This window comes from Elaeis guineensis, chromosome 7 (assembly GCF_000442705.2).
Source record: "Elaeis guineensis isolate ETL-2024a chromosome 7, EG11, whole genome shotgun sequence".
NCBI lineage: Eukaryota > Viridiplantae > Streptophyta > Magnoliopsida > Arecales > Arecaceae > Elaeis > Elaeis guineensis.
The window spans coordinates 86727146-86742732 of record NC_025999.2 but is presented as its reverse complement, the minus strand read 5'-3'; the positions used below and the strand labels follow the sequence as shown (position 1 = coordinate 86742732).

Genomic DNA, 15587 nt, shown 5'->3' with positions numbered 1-15587 from the left:
AATCCAAGTGCATGCTTTCCCGTCTAGTCCCTTTTTAAATGCACTTTAAGAATCGGGCTGGCTTGATGGCTTGGTGAGCTTTGACCGTTGATCATGCGTTGAGATGACCACGTGGACTGTCTGTACTCTAGAGTGGTGGGAATGATCTGGTCTACGAAAAGCATATGTAAACCTTTGGAATTACATAAATTAAGTGTATGTATTTAGTTTATCAACTCCATACGAGTATGATCCATCTTTACCAAAATAATATTAGTATGATCCATAAGATCATGACCATCCATCAAATAGTGCCCCTTGTATGAGACACCACGTATGAGGACCAGCATTTATCTCATCACGAATGAGTAATGACGAAACCTCGTTCGAGTTATCCTTCCATCCATGTTAGCTCTTTCCCACCACCCCTTTTTACGTCATCTCCCGCCCTCTTCGGCTTCTTCTTCGCTGCCTTCTCTTCCGCCTCCTCATTGTATCAAGAGATTCAGCGTGGTCCGAGCCTCCATGGACCAACCGGCAGCTGCGTCGCCGGTGATGGGATTCCCGCATCTGCCGCCGTCCCATCGGGATCTGATGGTTGATCTGCTCTCCACGATCGAGGCAAGGCTGGGTCCCCACCTCCTCCCCTCCGCCGTCCCTTCCAACGTCCTTTCCTTCCAGGGCCAAGGCGGAGCATCCCAGGGCGCCCTCGATATCCGATCCGGCGGTCAGGATTCCTCGGTTCGTTGTTAACCCTCCCTTATTATTCCAAACAATAAATAGTAATAATAATAACAACGACAATAACAATATTTATTATTATTATTATTCCAAACAATAAATTAACCAAACATGAAGTTGCCATGGGTTGGTGAAAAGTATCAGACTGATTTCATTGATCAAAAAGTAGTTAAGTAGGGACCTGGCAAAAAGGAACACTTTAACTTGGAAAATTCTGAGAAAAACCATTAAATGCATATTTGACACTCTTTTGATACAATCTCCAACCTCCAAAGGAAACAGCAAGTTATTTGCAACCTATTTATTCTCTTATGCTGGAGATGAACAACATTCTGGGTATTGGTACGCTTGTAGAAACCAATTTTGGTTGAACAAGTTGCACAGTAATAACAACTCTCATGAAGAGAGAGAGAGATGAACAAAATTGGCATCGATAAGTATGAATTGCCTTCATATATTCCTCCATTGAAGAGCATCATCATGTTGGTTACTTTTTTGTTTTGTAAAAAATTGTCCGACAAGTGGTGGCTGGGAAAGCACAGCGAGGGTGAAGCTCATTCTTGTTGAAGCTGGATAGGGAGAACAATCTCACAAAACGGAATTGTGAGAGAAGTGTTCCATTGGATTAATTAGGTTGTCATTTTACAAAATGGTAATGCGGTTTGAAATGCATAGATTCTGTGTAAAAACTAGAGCTTAACAACTTCATCCTCTTATTGGATTTGATAATCTTGAGAGATATGCTATATCAGTCACATGATAATCTGTGCTAACCAGCTCTTGAGAATTTTCGATTTAAGATATTAATATTTTCAAGCTACACTATAATATGAATATACCTGCATTCAGCATTGCCACTTTATGAAGAGTTTGCATCCTTTCTTCTTGATATTGTGGGTAACCTATGATTCGAATAAAGTTTTTCAATCCATCTTTATTAAATACGGGCTTCAAGACTCACCTTCAAATCTTGCATGTCTTGTTCTTCCAACATCTGACCAATATGACCTTCATATGAAAACTTGAAAATCCCCTCTTAGTTCATGAAAGACTGAGTGTTTCTTCTTGTTAGTCACTTAAATGTTCCTATGCCTTGAGGAATGTCAATAATCGAGTTCAGCAATCCTGATTTAAAACCTAACAGACCTTAGTACCATCTCATATTGTGCTTAAGGTTTACCATCAGAGTAACCTTAACAAAACCATATCACAACCATGTGTTGGCACAAGTTGGCCATGTTGGATCCACTAGACACCTGATCAACGCTCATGTTGAGTTGCCCATAGGATCTCCCTTTTGCCAATATGTAATGCAAAGGGCCACATGAAACTTGGTCACCTTATATTTCTACAATTGACAATGGGAACTTCTAAGCCCCAGCTCAACCTAATTGCATTTAATGGATAAGGATAGAGAAGTGTTAACTGAACAAGAGTCTACTGGAACAAAAAATGGTGTTTCTTTCCAGCCTTCCAAGAAAGCAACAACATGACTTTCAAAAGAGGCAGCAATACTATTGTCATTCTAATCTCTTTTTTTGCTCTTAAATCCAACATGTATTTCAAGTAAATCAACACCACAAATGGATAATGGAGCAATCCTAAATGAAGGGAACTGCATTTACATCTGAAGCAGAAATCACAAGACAACAGTAGTCTAATTAAATTCACAGTCCCAAGGACGATTTTTTCATAAAGAAATTAACAATGAAATGATATTGGAAATTTTCTTCTCGAAAAGAAAATCAGAAATGGTATTGGACATTTCTAAACTGTGATCTGTAAATTGGTCAGAGGCCATGGTAGGATGAAAATTCCATATAGGAAACAGAGAGAAGAATGAGTTTCTGTATTTTTAACATCATACACAGTCGAATTTAAATTTTCTTCTGGGAGGATGTAATATTACTCTATTTCATAAGGAATCTTCTAGACATCACCATATATGCAAGAAATTAAAATGGAAACGTTTTTCTTTGCTTGATAACCAATGATCTTCTTGCCTCGAGTGATTTTTTATGAACCTAAAAAATGGATTGAGCTAAAACTTTGCTTTTTGTACAGGTTGATTTCATATTAGAATCATGGCTCCACTGCAATGTTCCATCTGGTTCTCTCAACATAACTACTATATTTGCCTTCCTTAAGGCTTCGACAGATGCACCACACCTTCTTATGGAGTTTATACAAGGCAGTCCAACCTCTCTCATCCTCTTCATGGATTTGCTTCCTCGCAAAGATCTTGTCCTACACCCTGACTATCTTGATGAGTTCTACCAGAATACCAATTTGGATAGACCGAGGCAAGAACTTGAGAATGTGCCGCAGGTGCTACCATATCGTTCGTCCTCTCTTTACATACGCAGTGTCCTATCACCAACTGCAGTTGCTGTCCAAATCAATTGTGGTGCAGAAGGAGAGAGTGCTATGGAAGAGATTATGCAGGTTCAGCTTGACAGTGTTGCCAAAGAAATTCTGAGAATCTGGTTGGATAAATGTGCAAGAAGCATGAAGCAATTGGGAGAAACCGAGAGGGCTGATTTGCTCAGTAGAGACACTTTGATCAAGAATAAGACTGTTGAAATTGATCTTGCTGCAAACTTGCCTCGATTGTTCGGCCCTGATGTTGCAAACCGAGTGGTGGAAGCAATTCAAAAAGCTTACAGGATATAACGTAGTAGGCAGTGAAGCCAGCTATTGCTGTGTGGTTGGCAAAAGACAGTTTCTGAAGAGATACTGAATGGATCACATCACAATTAGCTGAGACAGCTGCAATATGAGCGCATTACAATAATTGTCTTTAGTCTTACAAGGGTGTATTTTCCTTTTGTATCTTGTACTCATCAGTATCTGACTTCTGACCATTTGAATGGGTTATTCGTCCACCTCATCTACCTTAGAAGCCACAGCAAAGTGATTCAGAGTAGGCAAATAAAAGTCACATATTGAGAATGTACATATGCAATATCTGTGTCATGCTTTTGAAGCAAAAACATCGCCATTTATAAGTTGAATCACTGGATCTGTGCTGTGACTTGTATTTAGCTTGTTTCTTCCTGTATCTTCACATGGTGCTGGTTAGCATCATCTCTTTGATCATCTCTAACTGGCCTCTCAGGTCTACAAAGCAAAAGGCAACTATTTTACAGCTGGGATCCTATCAATTCAGCAAGAGATCAGAAGACTATCTGGCCTTTATTTCTGGTCCAGATTCTCAGCTGAACTCCATCTCATTTTGCTTCTAAACAAGAACTCAGAAAATTAGAGGTTTGTGGTTCTATTGTTTTCAGCTTCTGCATCACAAAGCAGTTCATTAAGTTAATGAACGCAGCACAGGGCATGTGTCTTGCTAACAACATTACACCCACACCGCCGCGCGCGCGCACAGAGAAGAAAAGCACTTGTCTCAGCTTCTTGACAGTAGACAACAGCCATCTGTGAGTTTTGTAACCTCTTGAAGAAGAAGATGCATAATGCACCAGTAATGCATGCCGAAGGGACCTTAATAATGTGGTGGATTATCTTGCAAAAAATTCTTTACGTAATACACCACTCGTTTGTAGCATGTTCTTGTTAAAGAAATTTACCGCCAACCATGTCCTCCTCTCTTCTTTCACCTGGCCGTCTATAGATTTGGAAACTGCCAGTTTGCCTCTGCGTTGAAGTCTTTCTTTTAAAATTGTTTTGTGATTGCCTTCCGTTGCTGCTGGTGCTTTGTGTATACAGGGTTGCAAGCTGATGCTTATGATTGCAGTCAGTGTAGTGGAAAGATTGAGATATTTTCAACATGTTTCTATCGAATGTCCTCTTGCTTGAATGACACTTGACTGAATTAGGTGGGTTATCTCTAGTAACTTAAATCTGAAGTGGCTGGGTTCATTTCTTGGTGCTTTTTTTTTTTTTGATGGAACATTTCTTGATGCTTTGTGGTTAGGCTATAGCTCCATTAGAAACTTGTTATACAGGTGTCTAGCTTACCAGCAACCACCGACGTCGCTTTGAATTCTTCAGATACTCCTTCAAGGGTGACTGTTGGATAGTCTGTTATCTCACGCCGAGAATTCTCTTGCATATCTCAACCTTATTCTTTCTACATCTTCGGCTCTCTGGGCTTTACAACGTTGCTCGGGCCACCTCCTCTCTCATTGCTCGGCTTCCACCATATAAGGAGGCAAGCAAAGGAACTCATCGGTAGCCTCTCCTTCACTTGTTATTCTATTCTTGTGGTTAAGCTTCCCGGAATGGGGAAGGTATTTGCTTTATTTTTTGACTTTTGAAATATGGAAAAAGTCTCTCTCTACACGTAGGTGTAAGGCTGCGTTTATCTAACTCTTTCCATATTTTACAGTGGTGAGCGCTTGCAATTGCTCTTGTTTTATATTTTCTCAGTCCATCTTAAACGATTATATCAATCAACTAGGTGCTGACAATGGCAATGATGTTGTATCCTACAATCCAACACTACTTGATATCTACAGCTTATGAGTGGTCTTAGCATTTGAGTTTCATGTACCAAGCATGAGAGTAATAAGGTTATGGCTTGGCTCACATAATCAGGGACCTCCAAAATATGACAATGGTTTTTATGTGAAATCCTACGAGATGGAGAAATTATACTCTTTTTCTTTCTTTCTTTCTTTGTTTCTTTCTTTGTTTTTTTTGAAATGGAGAAGCAAGGAATTCACAAAAGTAAGTTCAGATCCCCCAATGCAACTTGTAGAACCGGAAGCATAGGAATATAAACAATATTCCTCTTTACAATTGAGAGAGAGATAAATCTTCAACTTAGTTTCAGATGCTCTTCTTCATGAGTCCACTTATACAAAACCTAAGTATCCTATAACAAAACTAAAACATTTCTCATCTTGTCCCAAATCTTTCCAAAAGAGGTAGTAGTTTGTAATTATATAAGATAGACCATTCATTGAATAAGATGAGTCTTTTCACGGTAGTGGAGTGGATCAATGAACTTTTATTAAGAAAAATTCTTTGATTCCTTTCGTTCTAGTAGACCTAAATGAAGGCAGGGTAGAGCATCAAAATAATTAGCTACAAAGATTTTGAAAAGATTCTCCTTCTCCATGAAACATATAGATTCTCAAAAGAATACTATAGATGAAGTATCCTAAGGAACAAGCAGCTTTCCATATACTCTACATCATATATACTACATAGCGTGCATATTGCCGATCATAGCTGCTTATTTATGATGATCTCATTCATCAAGCACTTGTTTCAATGCATGGCCGTAAAAATGACTGTGATTACTAACGAGACCACACGGTGCACGCCAATTTCTCTTGCCAGATGCTTCTCAAATCACGGTGCTTTGGGTTGGTAATGGGTAAGCTCCGGTCAAGTCCGGTCCAGTGGAGTCTTTTCAAGTGTTGACCGGGTATATAATGTGAAAACGGGCACAACTTTTCTTGACCCGACCCGTTTTCCTTTTCCGAATCCGTGAAGGAAGGCAACCAGCTTTTAAAAGAGCGAGTTCTACGGTTACCAAGAAAGCACAAGAGCAAGCTCTATAGATCTCGAGAAGAAACACCATTGGGGCCTAGCTGCGAACCCGATCGACGATCCCTGGAGGAAAGAAAAGCCTCTGCAAATCCCATCCAAGCAATGGTATTGATTTCTCCACGAATCCTCATTCATTCAGATTTCTCCACGAAGTCAATTATTGTTTCCCTTTGTTTCTTTTCGCCTTCACATCCATCTTCTTTGATTCGCTCTTTCCTTTTTAACCTTTCTTTTTCCTCATGTTTTGATCTTCTTTTTTCCTTTTTAGCCGGCTTTGGGTATTGGGAATCAGAGTGATGTTGGTATTTAAATTTTATAGTATTAGCTACTCGATAAAAGTATAAATTTTTGGATTAGGGTTTGCTTTGAATAAAAATTTGAATCTATTCAGGAGGCGTGATTTTGTTTAATAAGTTCTTTTTCTTTCCACCCAGTAATGATGATTTCCAAGTTTTCTTGATCTGTCCGGGCTCAGATTTTTATATACCATCAGTGCTAATTCTGCGGGTAATGCTGATTAATGTGCTCAGTGTGTGGTGGATTTTGTATGTGCATAACCTTCATACCTAGCAAAACAAGTCGATTATGCAATTCTTTTTCAGTTGCTGCAATTCTTGGTATATGTAACAAATCTTCGTAATCAAACACAGAGAAATGAAAGAAACAATAATAAACTAGAGAAACACATATGAAAGTTCCCATTGTCTAGTATTTAGATGATTATATATAAAATAAACGCTTCAAATAATGCAAGAAAACCTCATAAAGCTGATGTCTTTTGACTCCTCACATTTAATTCTATGTCTATGCATAACAATCACAAGTTTAGTTAAATTCTATTGACGGAAAATGTTCGTATTGGCTACATATGTATGCTATGCTTCATGATTTTGTTTTAGTGCTTTATCAGTGGCAACAATCAAAGAAGCTTGGGTTAAATGATCCTGATGCATGCTTGCTGCTTGTTTCCCTGTGTTATACCTTTCCAAGCATGGGAGGTTCATTGAGATCTCTTAATATTGGTTGGAAGTTATCTTGCAAGGTGGATTGCCTTTTTGATCGTTGGATTTCATCGAGTTATCCCAATGAAGGAAGCTTGAGCAGTAAATTGCTTTCTTTTTAGCAATTTTGTGATGCTTATGGTGAAACTAGTCACTCTTCTTGAGGAGAGAGATATGCCAGCACATTCGGGACTTATAACATGTCTCTTTTGCAATTGGCTTGTGGTAGTTTATGATTTCTATGGTCTTGTATATTGTGTCCTTCTGTGGGTAGAATGAAATTTGAATGCTGTTGATTTTATCGGTCTCCTATCTGTCTCTGCTATGGTGGCCCTGGCTCCTCTTGTTGCACAATCTGAATCTTTTCTATGAATTATTTTGGCCTTTTTGCTTGAGTACTTTACTTTTACCAGTTAGATAGGAAATGAAAGTCCTCCATGGATGATGCGACTTGTTATATTAGGTCTTCTGTGTTAAAAAACTTCTAGTCATGATGTGTTGTCTACAATTTAGTAGTGCATTGACTGCTTTATTTTTATCATCTACCATATGGCAATGGGCTACAGCACATGCTTCATAGAATAGTTAACTTCTTTCTAACTGATGTGTCATTTATTGAACTTTGAGAAATAACTTTTAAACATGTTTTGTGAAGCATAAATGGTGAAATCATCATGGTAGCCCCCAATTACAATTTGATGGATTATTTCTGCCATGTTAAAGTCTAATGCAGTTATCCATTTGGTATTTGTGTGTCAGAATAGGATGGGCTTGTGTATCAATCCAAATTGTGCTCTATATCAAATCTGATTAAAAAGTTTTCTATTCACTGATTCATGTGAATTTAAATATCTTTCTGGAAAAGAATTTTTCTTGTCGAATATTAATGTTTTAACATATCCTTTGGGAAGTGCTTCTGTTATTTTGAAATTAATAACAATTAGAACTTCGTCATGTGCAATGAAGGTGAGAAGGAGCTTATCAATTAAACGGGTAGTTGAAGCATCCATAGTTTTCTGCCTTTTGTAACTCTGTGTGTGTGTGTGTGTACCATGATGGCAGGACTTCTGCAGACTTTCTGTTGTCTTCTTTCCTTTTCTTCTTCCTTCTAATCATTTGAGATTTCATGTGATAGTACAGTTGAACCCAAGTAGGCATCCAATAGACATTTGGGAGAGCTTGCATTATATATTAGCATGTTAGTTACAATAGTACCTGAAAACTTCAGTTCTCAAGTTTCTTGGATGTGATATAACATAGCAAGACTCTCCGTGGCACCCCAAAAAATGGAGTACCCTATTTACATCAGCCATAAGTGTGACAACTTGACACATTCTTTTGCAATATTCCAATAAAGACAACTTAATCTAAGTTATAACTCTATAGGTTATAACTATTTAGATGCTAAACAGTATTAGCTTAATGTGTCAGGCATTCCTATTGATGTCATGTATTTTTCTTCTTTTCCATTAGTGTGATATGGTGTGAAATGCAGATTTATTGAATAGTATCCTAGACTAATTAACTAAGTCTCATATTCAACATATTTATATATTTGATAACATAATTTTTCAAATATTCATGTGATATGGAGGTTTGGGCTTTTTAAAAATTTGAAATGTCATGCAGTTTGGAACAATGGGAAGCTTGGCTCCCATGCCAACTTCTAGGTAACACTTTTGTGTACGTAGATAAATATATTTGATTTATATAATGCTTGTTAAGCTTGATTATTAAAACACCTGCAGATATTGTTTGTTTATCTTGTCTTAATTGAGTAAATGTAAAGTTATGATTCGTGGTCATGTAGGCAAGTGTTCCACCTAGGGTAGGATCTAGAAGAGAAAATCCAAGAGGATTAAGCCACCGAAAGAGGCAAGAGATAAAGGAAGCATTTGAACTCTTTGATACGGATCGTTCTGGTATGGTCATTGCTTTAAATTATTGTGAATTTGTTTTCTCTTCTTCTTTCACCTGTTCACTGTAATATAACCTTCTGATCTTTTTTATAGGGACTATCGATGCCAAAGAGCTGACTGTTGCCATGAGGTAATAGTTTCTTATAAATTTAGGTCCCATTCTTTTGAACTGATTTACGTGCTGCTATCTTATTGTAGAGGGTGATGCAACCATACTCATATAATATTTTATTTGCAGGGCCCTGGGTTTTGAAATGACAGAAAAGGTAAAAATCTTCTCTACATTTCAAGTCATTAAATCTCTTTTCCTTTATTCATTTTAAGTCATACCCGAAATTCAAAGTTGTTTTAAAAAGTTATAATGTGGGCATGCAATTAACTTTCTTTAGTTTACATTTATCTGTCAATTTATATATCAATTCACAGCAGAAAATCTCTGTCAAATACAAAAAGAAGTTATAAAGTGTATGCTAATGCATTCCAATTCAGGGCATGTGGAAAAAATGAATTATAGGCACTCGTAAGCCACTACTATATATTCATGGCAAACACCATGAAATACATTTGGTTAGAACACTTGATGTGAGAGTCAGGGAAGAGGAAGCAATTATCTAGATTTTCTTAAAGTCTCGTTACTTTTTTGTTGATTCTTTGATTAGCCTCCGTTCTATATCTTGCACAGGGACTACCCTTCTATAAATCTGTCACCCATTCTTAAATGGATGTGTGTAGTGGGAAAGGAAGCCTTTCCATGATCTATTTGATTATGCTCTTCGGATCACCTCCAATGATTGTAGAAGCAGAGATGACCCTAGCCTGCACTTCATGCAATGTTATTAAATGGGAGAGGTAGCTACCTTGTCTTGAAATCATTGAGAAATCCACCAATCTGCATTGTGCATTGTTTGCAATGTTCAAGCAGAAACCTGAAAATACCTTGCACGGTCTACTTTCTCCTTAATCTAGGCATGTTTTCTAGAGCTGTCAATTTGGGTTAGGCCCATCGGGTTGGCCCATCTTGCCATGTAAATGGGCCGGGTTGGGTTTATATTTTAGCAACCCGTATAAAAATGGGTCAAATGACCCGCCCCATTTGGATCGGTGGGTCGGGGCGGGTCGGGTGGGCTGACCCGTCTCTTTATATATATATATATATATATATATATATATATATATATTTCAAAAGAGGGTTCTAATGTTATTGAAGAGATAATTGATGAAAAAGAGGAAGAAGATGAAGAATTGAATGATGAGGGCCACAATAATGATATAAAGGATATTTTTTTGGGACTTTGATTTGTCTCTAAATTAGTTTGAAAATTGAAACTTAAAGTCTTTTAAGTTTGGGTTATATTAAGTATTTAGTTTAAGTTTGACAATTTCATTTTATGACTATAAGAATTGAGATGTAAGACTTTGATAGATTGATTTGAGCTCAAATTGAATATGAAATTCGGTTTAGATTTTTTTTTTTGAAATTTTGACAGGTTGGCCCGTTTAACCCGCGGTCCATGGCGGGTCGGGTCGGGTTGGGGTTTTTCCAACCCGTCAGTTAAACGGGCCAGCCCGCCCCGACCCGTTTAGAGGTGGGTCAGGGTGGGTCGGGGCAGGCCGGCCCGTCTTGACAGCTCTAATGTTTTCCCTTGATGCACCCCGAGTATTGGGGAGAGAGGCATAAGGAATACAATAATATAATTTCTTTGTAAACTTAGATTTGCATTCAATGAGGAAAGGCAATGATACTTAGCCTCCAACACATCAAAACAACATACAACAAAATAGAAACACTAAAAAGAGTAAAAGCCATCATGTTGAGGTGGAACAGAGCCAGGTTTAGAGGACCTTCAGGCTATGCATATGCATAGCAAGTGCAAATGACAAGAACAGCAGAAATTTTTACAACAATAGAGAAAAATGATCATTGTAATTTTGCTATCACTAGTATTTCAGAAGGTGATCTTAACAATCATAACTAAAGTTTCTCTTCATGAGAAATAATACTACCTGCATGTTGTAAATAATACAATATTTACAATGCTTATATAACATCTAGATCTTGAACATGATAACCAACAAGGTTCCTAGAATCTCCTCAACATTCAATTACAAGACTGATGATTTTGATGTATGATATCTTCATACAAGCAGATTTCCTGTCTTATGATATATTTTTTGTTCATTTGGTAAATGGAATATGGTTATGCACTGCTCAATCTCAATGTATGTTTAGTATTTTTAGTCTTTTACTGACATGCCCCTCTTTACGTTATACATTTCTGATCTGTGGTACATAGCTGAGGGTGTTTGGGAGAGGATGTGGACTGCAATCTCCTTAGATTATTATGATGAGTTGCCATGTTGAAGCCACCACTAGATTGTTAGGCAACATTGGAGTAACAGATATAGTTAGAACCTTACAAACTGCTACGTGTTACAAACTCTATAATGTCCAGGAAGATTAATGAGTAACAGCAGACCATATGTCATATCTTCCACCAATAGCATCTTGATAGATGATTTTGTTAATGCCATTTTCCCATTTACCTACATTAGTTGAAGCAAAGGAAAAGAAAGTGCCAAGTGTCATCTTGTCAGACAGGATACTGGATATAATTTAATTTTGACTTCTAGTTCAAATAGATCATACTGATTGATGCACCTAAATTTTAAAATGTACTAATTTGCTTCTGGATGTCTGGTTGGCCTTTATAGTCTTCAAAGGCTTCACTTTAGCAAGTTTTAAGATTCCTAGGTGATTGCTTATCATTGTCGAAAGAGGAAAATGAACCAAAATTATGTTAAATGAGCTGAAGTCATGCTAAATGCTGCTTTATAATCAATAGGGATTCACTATATAGGCCTTTCCAATATTTTATTGGTATTGATGTATAAGATTCTAGACACATTTTAAGGACATGCTTAACATCCTTTTATAATAAGCAAAAAGCTCTCCTCGTTTTCTTGCATAGTTTTGTATAATTCAAATTACCCAAATCCATGCTTCTTCTTTTCAAGCATTAGGAAGTGTAATGATGCTTCAAGTTAATATGTGAAAAGTCTTTGCTTTATTATTGATCCAATGGTTAAGCTTGGTTAACCTGCAACTGCTCCAGCAAATCTAGATGTTATTGAACTGTTTTTTTCAACTATTGCTATTCCCATATAACACTCCTGGTCTTAACAGCCTGTATTAGGCACCCTAGATTCAGATGTTGTTTGATTACATTAGCATGACACTGAAAATGAGAGTCATCAATTCTGCAAGAATTTCTTCTTGCTAAATGCTTATGTTTTTCAATTCTTTCAACACCTGAACTTTTAAAGTTAGTTTTGCATTATGAAAATCTGGCTTGAAACTAAGACACAGAACCCTTATGTTATTGCAGCAAGTTAATCAGATGATTGTTGATGTAGACAAAGATGGCAGTGGTGCAATTGAATTTGATGAATTCGTTTCCATGATGACGGCCAAGATAGGAGAAAGGGATTTCCAGGAAGAGTTAATGAAAGCTTTTCGCATTATTGACCAAGATAACAATGTAAATTTTGTGACTATCTTGCTTGTATCTATATATCCATACTTAACTCTCTTGCTTTTGCTCTCTCTCATACATACATACATACATACATACATACATACATATATATATATATATATATATATATATATGTTTGCACGCATACATGTATATGGGACTTCTGTAAGACTGTCATAACTCTTCTGGGGCATATTTTAGGGAAAGATATCTGATGTTGATATCCAGCATCTTGCTAAAGATTTGGGGGAAAACTTTACTCTTGAAGAGATCAGAGAGATGATCACAGTAGCAGACCGCAATGGTGAGAACTTTCTCCTTTCGAATTTTCAGTGGAACTCTTAAATATTCTTCAGGGTTAATAACATGGTTTCATACATCATCTTTTTAAATCATGCTAAACCTACTAAACTTGATTGAATAATTTCTCTCTTATGAGGGCAACAAAACATATTCACATACGATGTTTTCCTGGAACTTTTAGGAAGTATAACCAAGATAGAGTGTCAGAAAATTGAAGAAAGACTGGTGATACTTGGAATACCTGTTTAGGGATAATTAGTAGAATCTCACCTTTCTTAACTAATTACAAATTAGCAGCTTATTTTTTCTGTTATGGCTTTCATAGAGTTTCACCATCTAAGAGGATGAATTCCAGTTGATGGAGAGGGGAGAAATTAATTCTACTTTAATTTTCTATAGTTGTGTGTGTATGATTAAGAGGAACTGCAATAGTTAGTTGGGAACACTTACATCCCACACCAGTCGACTTGCAATAGAAATCTTCCTAATACTTATGCAGTATTTCATAGGTTCCAAATAAAAGAACATCGCTCCATATAAGTTTGTCCCTCCACCCTCCATCTTTATTGCAAATATTTAAATTTTTTAGTTTGGCCACTTAGGGATCTCTCCTTTTCTATCTTTCTGAAATCCTCTTCCAGTTTCTTGCAGTCTTTCTGTATTGACTCCACTCTGTTGCCTTCTTAATTATTACAAGTAGTTGTAAGCTCCCTGGAGAAGGTTTCCTTTCTACTACTATTTTCGGAGTCTCATCTTGATGCTTGTACCATTATACTGAGTTCAAATGTTTTGGGCATAACGTGCTTTTCCTGTAGCATATGTAATTATATCTTGCTGTTCAATATTGGCATGGGCTGACACCATCAAACTGTTATAGCTTCCTCTTCTAGTTTGATAATTGTGCTTAGTAACAAGTTCTCTTGCGATTTCATATTTATATGTTAATAAACCATTCCATTGGCTGTTCTCGCTAACAAAATGCCCCTGCAAGTAACAAATAGAATTTCAGTCCTATATAATTGACAGGATTTTTTTTATCCACTTAAATTCTTGGAGGTAATTGAGATATTCATCTGTCATGCAGGCGATGGAGAAGTAGATGCTAATGAGTTTATCAGGGTGATGAAAAGGACAGGTTATGATCATTAAATATCTGAAATTATCTTGCTGCAAAAGACTGTGAGTTCCTTATGATGCAAGTGACCCAGAGAGCCTTGAACTCAAGATTATTGATGTAACTTAAATTAACCAATCTGTCGAATGAGATGGTTTTCTGTGTATAAACATATTTCACCTGCCTATATACGCGCCGTGTGGATTCTGTAGTTTCAGCTAATGTTTCTTATTTATGGTTGTGTTTGTTGGTAGTTGTGTACTCTTTTAAAAATGGCTATGTTTTGGATGTTGAATGGATAAAATATTCATCAGATTGTTTCCACCTAAGATTGATGATTCATTGATCGTGGTCAACGGACCAATTACATCAGTGGTGAGACAATGTACTTGTTTAGGGCTTGAACCGATGGAGTCTCTGCAGAATTTCTTTTCTTCGATGTTAAAGTACAGTCTATGAATTAGCATTCCATGTGGACATACCAGGGAGTATTACAGCACATCATGGTGGCATCTTCAAGGTTTTAAATCTGTGGGGCTTTTAGCAGTGACCTTTGGAGGCTGCTACATACCAGATTGGTGACGAGGAACTGATATTTAGCTTTACGAGATGAATGTCTAAGATCAGGTCTTCCGTCTGAGACTTCTAAGAGTGGATTTTTTTGTATGGATGCCTCCCTCCCTCCTAGATACAAATTCTTCTTCCCCCTCCAAGTGACATGGAGGAAATGTTTTCCAGAGGAAGGTATTATCAGTTCTCAACGTCACACATTGAAGAGGCTCCAAGTATCTAGATACTTGCTAATTAAATGATTCTAGCTTTACTCGCTTGTTAAACTTCAACATGAAAAATAGTGATCTTGTTTTTCTATATAGGTCAATATTCTGATGGTTCAGTCATTATATTTCGCCCTGAGGAGATATTAATCAAATACAATATTTCATATGTTGGCCAAGCCATTTTAATCCCCTGTGACTAGCTTATTAAATTTGTAGTCTCAGGTTTACTATATGTGCTACCATCTTGATGCCTTGGTTTTTCTTTTAAAAGGCAAATAGAACTCATTCATCAACAAACTATGTAATGTTACAATATTCAAGCTCTTTTTTATGCTCTACCTAATCTACTGTTGTTGATTATAGAAATTAGTGTCACAGCTAATTTTGGAAAAGTGACAACTAAATCTTCTCTTGGGTACTTAGTAAGACAATTTTAATTTCTAGCATGAGTCCCATCTCTAGATGCATGATTGGCTTTGATAATCACTTGGAGAAAGAGATATTTCGTCAACATCTTGAAACAGTTTTTTTGATGATGGACATCTTGAAACGGTTGCCATCTTTAATTAATCAACTTTACAACTGTTCTTGAATCCAATTCAGCTCATACTATAATATGTGGACGGAATGAAGGTTGTATGTTTACCAAGTTATCTGGAGAGATTCCAATATTGAAGTTCTGCAACCTCGTCCAT

General features: G+C 37.0%; 2 protein-coding genes across 2 annotated transcripts; both read left to right on the top strand.

Moving 5' to 3' along the window:
- Positions 1-322: 322 nt before the first annotated feature.
- On the top strand, positions 323-3764 carry LOC140859474 (red chlorophyll catabolite reductase-like). The gene is made up of 2 exons (XM_073261384.1): positions 323-720; positions 2785-3764. Exons 1-2 carry the CDS (start codon positions 385-387, stop codon positions 3391-3393), a joined length of 945 nt encoding a protein of 314 aa, XP_073117485.1. The 5' UTR covers positions 323-384; the 3' UTR covers positions 3394-3764.
- A 24-nt stretch (positions 3765-3788) lies between these two features.
- Positions 3789-14371, top strand: LOC140859344 (probable calcium-binding protein CML13). The gene is made up of 9 exons (XM_073260997.1): positions 3789-3797; positions 3839-3854; positions 3971-3987; positions 9052-9163; positions 9254-9290; positions 9399-9426; positions 12547-12699; positions 12898-13000; positions 14084-14371. The coding sequence occupies exons 1-9, from the start codon at positions 3789-3791 to the stop codon at positions 14146-14148; spliced, it is 540 nt and encodes a 179-aa protein (XP_073117098.1). The 3' UTR covers positions 14149-14371.
- The last annotated feature ends 1216 nt before the right edge of the window (positions 14372-15587 follow it).

Coding starts and splice junctions, on each gene's coding strand:
- LOC140859344 (XM_073260997.1), top strand. Junction 9,164..9,253: donor CTTTGATACGGATCGTTCTG/GTATGGTCATTG, acceptor TCTTTTTTATAG/GGACTATCGATGCCAAAGAG. Junction 13,001..14,083: donor CACAGTAGCAGACCGCAATG/GTGAGAACTTTC, acceptor TCTGTCATGCAG/GCGATGGAGAAGTAGATGCT.
- LOC140859474 (XM_073261384.1), top strand. CDS start 385: ATGTTAGCTCTTTCCCACCACCCCTTTTTACGTCATCTCCCGCCCTCT. Junction 721..2,784: donor CCGGCGGTCAGGATTCCTCG/GTTCGTTGTTAA, acceptor CTTTTTGTACAG/GTTGATTTCATATTAGAATC.